We start from the raw sequence: 7616 nt of genomic DNA, 5'->3' as shown, positions 1-7616 counted from the left end.
TAGGCCCAGAAAAGCCTGCAAAATTGTTGTCAACATATGGTTTTTGTCCGTGCTCTCTCCTCTTTAAATACCAAATGTCAAGCAAGGAAGCAGCCTATCATTTTATAAGTCTTTGGTATGACTCGGCCAGGGTTGGAATCACCGACCTCGCAAACTTAGAGCGGACGCTCCAACCATTACACCACTGAGTCTAGTGTTCTTTATAAATAGTCGGGGAGCTATCGTCAGCACCATGGCAAAATTCCAAAATCCTGTTCGCACCTACAGGGGACACTGCGTCAGCAGCACAGCTCCACTTCCAGAAGAAGGAAAACCCACAGCCAGGTGCTGCAGTGCATCTCAAATGATGATGATAATAATCGTAGCACTTCATAAATTGCCCATCAGGGTTTATTGTCAGAGACATAAGCAGTACAGAAGCAAAATGCTGAAAGTTCTTTTTTAATAGGATCAACATAGCGAGATTTATTGAAGGCACAAATTAAGCAGTGAATGCAAAAAAAAACAAAAAAAATGCTTCAGAAACTCGTGTTTTTGTGAAAGGGATAAAGTATTTCATACTTTCAATCGTCATCGTTGCACAAAAAGCCTACAGTAATCATTGTGTCACACATGCACCCATTCCCAAAGGAAGAAACAAACTGCAAAATATCATGCATAACCTCCATTTTTTCAAAATACCATTAACGTTTTGGTCTAATTACTCGAGTCATGTTTTTACAGCACCTTAACTGCCAGCCGCAGCAGATCTATGTGAAAAACCTGGTCAAAGAGGCAGCATGGCCTGGTTGACCCTGCAACATTTTGAGCATGTTATTTTAAGTTGTTCAAAAATACTTTTTAAAAATGAGAGGCAAAATATTCAAGAAGCTTGAAAATGTTCAGGAGTTTGACTTTCTTGTTTTATCTCTTCTGAAATCTCTGCTTTTCCTCGACATTAGTTTCTTCTTTGACTTGATGAGGACATGCTGTTATATGAGGTTGATGTGCTCATACCTGTAAAAAAAAAAAAAAAAAAAGCATTTCGTTTTCATGACCTCAATGAATTCAGTTATGAAAAAGTAATTAGCCAGTATTTGAAAGAAAAACCTTTTAAAGGAAACATTTATGAAGAAAAACAATGCAAACTCACCACCACCACCACCACGACCCGAGCCACCTTGGCCCCCAATGGAAAATGAACCACCTGAACCACCACCAAGCCCACCACTCATACCCATCCCGAATGATGAACTTCCGCCACCACTCATACCCATCCCGAATGATGAACCTCCGCCAAATTGAGATATACCTTGAGAGATGTTATCGATCCTGCAATGAAATAGATGTCATTTAAATTTGTTCAAAAAATGCATTTTATAAATGAGAAGGAAAAATTTTTTTTTAAACCTTTAAAAGACACAGACGAGAGTCATGATAGCAATCCAAAGAAATGCAAACAACGTACCTATTTTCCTCCCCTTCCAGAAGAGTACGGTAAGTGGCAATCTCAATGTCCAAGGCAAGTTTAACGTTCATTAGTATTTGGTAATCTTTGACTTGAGCTGCCATCTCGTCTTTGCATTTGTGCAGATCTCTTTCCAGTTCGACAATACGCGCTTTGGTTTCAACCATCTCAGCATCTCCCTGCTGTTCAGCCTCAGCAATCTTAGCTTCGAGGTCTGCACGCTGTGTAAAAAACACCAAAAAGTCATTAGTTTTTTTGGGGGAGGGGAGTGGGGAGTGGGGAGTTAAACACCTTCAACAACAACAAAAAACCTTTTCAAGTAAAAAATAATGTCGATGTTGGACCATATGATGAGCAACTTACAAGCTTCTTCAGAGCTTCGATTTCATTCCTCATGCGCTGCATGTTTTGGTTCATTGTATTCATTTCGCTCTTGCATTTGCGCATGTCGTCTTCACCACCTCCAGCGGTGGCAGATATCTCATTGACCTACGGAAGATAAAATTCTTGTTGTTCGTTCCAAAATTATTTTTCCCCAAGACGTACAAATGCAACAACTCAAGATGATTTTATTTATAATATGATCATACCTTCTGTTGATAGAATTTTTCAGCCTCCTGCTTGCTTTGTTGTGCAATTTCATCGTAGTGTCTCTGGGACTCCTGAATGATGGCATTCGCATCCAGCTTACGGGTTGTGTCCACTTGCACGAACAAGGAGGTGTCTTTGATTTGTTGCTCAAGCTGGGAGATCTCCTGTAAGATGAGGAAAAACATCGGATGGCGTTATAGTCATTGAAATTATATCTTTACTCCGTGAACGCGAACCGAGGACTCCGGTTAAGCCGTCCATCGTCCATCAGTCTGATCAATTTATCATCGTCAGTTTACGATAGGGGAACGACTTATTGAAATTAAATGTTGAATTTTGAACACCAATCGGAGCATGAATATGAAGTTTGCCGTTTCATTGTACTTTGTCTCTGAATTTGTCCCGATCGCACACCCCCAGAGAAAAGAAAGATCATATAATTACTCCATCTGTCTGGCAATCAAACAAAGTTGAAAATCATTCCAAACAGGAAACTTACTGTTTTTAGGATGTCATAAAGAAGGACATGAACAACAGGCATGAATAACTCATGTAACATGTTAAATAGGGTGATGTCTTCACTGCGGAAATTGGCGTTAAATTCCAGAATTTATTTATTTTTATGACTTTTACAATCTTTATTTTATTTAAATTGAATTATATACTTGGACATTGTAGAACAGAAATCGCCTTCTTATCACTTCCAATAATCTCCAGTTTGGACATGTTAAATAAGTTGATGTATAAAAACTGCTTCAATAGCGCTAAACTTCCGGAATTTTTGTAATGGTCTTTCAAAATCATTATTTTATTTAAATGTAAGTAAATTTAAATACCTCGGCGTAGATATCCTTGAGGAATTTAATCTCGTCCTGCAAACCATCCAGCTTAGCTTCAAGCTCCACCTTGGCCAGGTATGCATCGTCGACATCCTGCAATAGAGTATGGTCGAACACTGCATGAAGCCTTTGATGGTAACCTTGACCCATTTCACTAGAACGTTAAAACGCACATTTTTGTAAAAAAAAGATGAGGTATATGAGGTGGTATAAAACGGCACATTTTTGTGTTGAAAAAAAAGATGAGGTATATGAGGTGGTATGAAATGGCACATTTTTGTTTAAAAAAGATGAGGTATATGAGGTGGTATAAAATGGCACATTTTTGTGCTGAAAAAAAAGATGAGGTAGATGAGGTGGTATAAAACGGCACATTTTTGTTTAAAAAAGATGAGGTATATGAGGTGGTATAAAATGGCACATTTTTGTGTTGAAAAAAAAGATGAGGTATATGAGGTGGTATAAAATGGCACATTTTTGTTTAAAAAAGATGAGGCATATGAGGTGGTATAAAACGGCACATTTTTGTTTAAAAAAGATGAGGTATATGAGGTGGTATAAAATGGCACATTTTTGTGTTGAAAAAAAAGATGAGGTACAAAAAAGATGATATAAAACGGCACATTTTTGTGTTGAAAAAAAAGATGAGGCATATGAGGTGGTATGAAACGGCACATTTTTGTTTAAAAAAGATGAGGCATATGAGGTGGTATAAAACAGCACATTTTTGTTTAAAAAAGATGAGGTATATGAGGTGGTATAAAATGGCACATTTTTGTGTTGAAAAAAAAGATGAGGTACAAAAAAGATGATATAAAACGGCACATTTTTGTGTTGAAAAAAATATGAGGCATATGAGGTGGTATGAAACGGCACATTTTTGTTTTAAAAAGATGAGGCATATGAGGTGGTATAAAACAGCACATTTTTGTTTAAAAAAGATGAGGTAGTATAAAACGGCACATTTTTGTTAAAAAGATGAGGTATATGAGGTGGTATAAAACGGCACATTTTTGTTTTTAAAAAAGATGAGGTATATGAGGTGGTATAAAATGGCACATTTTTGTGTTGGGAAAAAAATGATGAGGTACAAAAAGAGATGAGGTATAAAACGGCACCTTTTTGTTTTAAAAAAAGATGAGGTATATGAGGTGGTATGAAACGGCACATTTTTGTTTAAAAAAGATGAGGCATATGAAGTGGTATGAAATGGCACATTTTTGTTTAAAAAAGATGAGGTATATGAGGTGGTATAAAATGGCACATTTTTGTGTTGAAAAAAAAAGATGAGGTACAAAAAGATGATATAAAACGGCACATTTTTGTGTTGAAAAAAATATGAGGCATATGAGGTGGTATGAAACGGCACATTTTTGTTTAAAAAAGATGAGGCATATGAGGTGGTATAAAACAGCACATTTTTGTTTAAAAAAGATGAGGTAGTATAAAACGGCACATTTTTGTTAAAAAGATGAGGTATATGAGGTGGTATAAAACGGCACATTTTTGTTTTTAAAAAAGATGAGGTATATGAGGTGGTATAAAACGGCACATTTTTGTGTTGGGAAAAAAATGATGAGGTACAAAAAGAGATGAGGTATAAAACGGCACCTTTTTGTTTTAAAAAAAGATGAGGTATATGAGGTGGTATGAAACGGCACATTTTTGTTTAAAAAAGATGAGGCATATGAGGTGGTATGAAACGGCACATTTTTGTTTAAAAAAGATGAGGTATATGAGGTGGTATAAAATGGCACATTTTTGTGTTGAAAAAAAAGATGAGGTACAAAAAGATGATATAAAACGGCACATTTTTGTGTTGAAAAAAAAGATGAGGCATATGAGGTGGTATGAAACGGCACATTTTTGTTTTAAAAAGATGAGGTATATGAGGTGGTATAAAATGGCACATTTTTGTGTTGAAAAAAAAGATGAGGTACAAAAAAGATGATATAAAACGGCACATTTTTGTGTTGAAAAAAAATATGAGGCATATGAGGTGGTATGAAACGGCACATTTTTGTTTTAAAAAGATGAGGTATATGAGGTGGTATAAAACAGCACATTTTTGTTTAAAAAAGATGAGGTAGTATAAAACGGCACATTTTTGTTAAAAAGATGAGGTATATGAGGTGGTATAAAACGGCACATTTTTGTTTTTAAAAAAGATGAGGTATATGAGGTGGTATAAAACGGCACATTTTTGTGTTGGGAAAAAAATGATGAGGTACAAAAAGAGATGAGGTATAAAACGGCACATTTTTGTTTTAAAAAAAGATGAGGTATATGAGGTGGTATAAAACGGCACATTTTTGTGTTGGGAAAAAAATGATGAGGTACAAAAAGAGATGAGGTATAAAACGGCACATTTTTGTGTTGGAAAAAAAATGAGGTACAAAAAAAGATGAGGTATAAAACGGCACATTTTTGTGTTGAACCTGACCTTCTTGACGACGACGAATTCATTCTCCTTTTCAGTCCGATTATTGATTTCTTCCTCGTACCTGTGGATAACACCATTCTCTTGAATTGATGAAAATTCATTTTCAAACGATTCTACCAATGAGATACTCAAAATAGTCCAAGAGATATAAATGCTTTAAAAAAAAAATCAATATATAACTATGTACAGTTAGTAAGAAAATGTTTTTCTCCAGAGAGAAATAAACGACTGCGAGTCACTCATTGGCATAACTTTTTGAACACTAATTCCATGTCCAGTAATACACATTATCATGGATTTAGGCATACGGATTCCAGTGATTTCAAGTGATGAATTTTGGACAAAAATTTTGCTTCTCAAGGTTTTTTTCAAATTATTTTTTATTTTTTATTTTACAAATATTGCAGAATTGTATTTGTTCTTTGGGAAACGATTCGCAAAGCCAATGCAAAAACGGCAACTTTTCCGAAACACGCGCGTATGACAAAGTTGTACGTCGGTCACCGGAGAAAGCGGTCCTTACCTCGACTTGAAATCTTCCACCAAGCCTTGCATGTGCTGAAGCTCTCCCTGCAGACGCATCTTGTCTTGGCCCAGTCCGTCCAGCTGTTGCTTGAGGCTGTTGATGTAATCTTGGAACATACCGTCGACGTTTACGGACGTGCCACCACGTTGCTGCAGCGCCGCCCACTGCGCTTCCAGAACCATTTTCTGCTGCTCCAGCTGTTGCACCTGCACACCGCGCAGACATAACGGGACGACGTGAGTTTGCGTGACTTTGGAAAGGGGGTAAGGTCATTGCACACGCTAAACGAAACGTGGGAACGGAGCGTTACCTTGGTGATGAATCCGGCAAATTTGTCGTTGAGGCCTTTGATCTGTTCCTTCTCGTTTCGACGGACAGGAACCACATCCATGTTGATGTTCGGTGGCACCGTGGAGTGGAGGGACATACCCCTGAAGTTGGAATTTAGTGTGAGACCACCTATTCCACCGCCGCCGGAGCCGCCACTGTATGCGGCTTTCAAGGCGTTGCGAGAAGGGGTACGATTGCTGTATCCTCCGGAAAAGGACGCCGCCGAATTACCTTTCCTGCGCGAACCACCGCTCATGCTCTGGGATGAACCTCCGCTGCTCAGGCGAAAGGACGAGCCGCCGCCACCACCGCCACCGGCGCGCATACTGCCGTGGCGGGCACCACCTCCGCTAACGCGCACTGACTTGCTGGTGCTGCTATAACTTTGGTTACGATTCATGATGAGGATTCGCGAATAAAGCGACAAATGTATAAAGAATCGCCGCGATCGGAGGATGCGATCAGACTGGCGTGGAGATGTGACCGGACTGCAGGGAAAACGCCCACAGTGCCGCTTTATAAACGTCTCCCCCCCCAAGACCCGACGGGCGTAGGCACATTTCTATTGGCGGATACCTGCCGATCCCCAGGCGCTAACCTGGCATGGTTTCACGTTAGCCTACTCATGAATAATACGCTTAGGGCCGCACGGTCTACCTGCCTCGTGCGTACCTCTGCGCACCAGGATACCTGTGCTCGGTAAAACGATAAGAATATCGCACGAAGTTACGTCTACAATATTGAGTATGAAATTTATATCCAAATTGCGCAATTTATTATGCGCTTTTCCCAATTCTCCTACCGTCCCTCTTTTTTAAACCAGGTGAGCTAAAAACGGTCAGGTGTTTGCGACGGTTTAAACCAGTTTGCGACGTGGGCCGTTCTTGGGCGGACGGAGAACTTTAACCGCATTCTGCAATCTGTGTCCGTTTGCTTTGTGCCCTTTGATTATCAACAAGGTAAATATTGATTGAGATTATCGGAAATAGACCTTCGTTCATTATTTGCGTCTCAGAAGTGAAAGTTACTTTAGTTTCCCCCGACGAACCTTAATGTATATAATTTCACCCCAAACTTTGTTTTCCACGGTCGATGGTCGTGCACTTTGGTTCTGTGTTCAGGAGCTAATGATCAGAAACTTTGTCAAATTGTAACTTCTGATCAGGTGTAAATGAGGGACGTGGACGATGACTCGCAGTGACCGCGTTGCCATCCAGGTGCAGGGCGTGTCCCGCTGATCGTAGGTGCGCAACGTGAGGGCGCTAAAGAGCCGTTCACAGATAGCAAGCACCCACGATCTGCTTGGCGCAACGCAGCACCACACGGAACCACAGCACCACACGGGATCTCAGCACCACACAGGATCTCAGCACCATAGGGGATCTTAACACCACACAGGATCTCAGCACAGCACGGGATTTCAGCACCACACGAGATCTC

At 39.6% G+C, this 7616-nt stretch overlaps 1 protein-coding gene across 2 annotated transcripts; it reads right to left on the bottom strand.

Moving 5' to 3' along the window:
* Positions 1 to 372: 372 nt before the first annotated feature.
* LOC137431783 (keratin, type II cytoskeletal 8) lies at positions 373 to 7354 on the bottom strand. Of its 2 annotated transcripts, none has more exons than XM_068123482.2 (9): positions 6157 to 7354; positions 5844 to 6052; positions 5321 to 5381; positions 2875 to 2970; positions 2038 to 2202; positions 1811 to 1936; positions 1448 to 1668; positions 1133 to 1311; positions 373 to 996 (listed from the first exon to the last, which is right to left on the bottom strand). In XM_068123482.2, the coding sequence occupies exons 1-9, from the start codon at positions 6574 to 6576 to the stop codon at positions 938 to 940; spliced, it is 1536 nt and encodes a 511-aa protein (XP_067979583.2). In that variant the 5' UTR covers positions 6577 to 7354; the 3' UTR covers positions 373 to 937. The 2 variants fall into 2 exon arrangements, with proteins under 2 accessions (XP_067979583.2, XP_078638589.1); XM_078782463.1 differs by having other exon boundaries at positions 1136 to 1311; positions 6157 to 7039.
* Positions 7355 to 7616: the final 262 nt, after the last annotated feature.

This window comes from Myxine glutinosa, chromosome 7, assembly GCF_964187855.1.
Source record: "Myxine glutinosa chromosome 7, kmMyxGlut1.1, whole genome shotgun sequence".
Taxonomy (NCBI): domain Eukaryota; kingdom Metazoa; phylum Chordata; class Myxini; order Myxiniformes; family Myxinidae; genus Myxine; species Myxine glutinosa.
The sequence above is the reverse complement of the archived record's forward strand: the minus strand, read 5'-3'. Positions and strand labels throughout refer to the sequence as shown.

Bases quoted from the DNA above. Each gene is read 5' to 3' on its own strand.
- LOC137431783 (XM_068123482.2), bottom strand. From the start codon at position 6,576: ATGAATCGTAACCAAAGTTATAGCAGCACCAGCAAGTCAGTGCGCGTT. The intron at 5,382-5,843 runs GTAAGGACCGCT...TGTTATCCACAG, and splicing joins GTGGAAGATTTCAAGTCGAG to GTACGAGGAAGAAATCAATA. The intron at 1,937-2,037 runs GTATGATCATAT...TATCTTCCGTAG, and splicing joins AAAAATTCTATCAACAGAAG to GTCAATGAGATATCTGCCAC.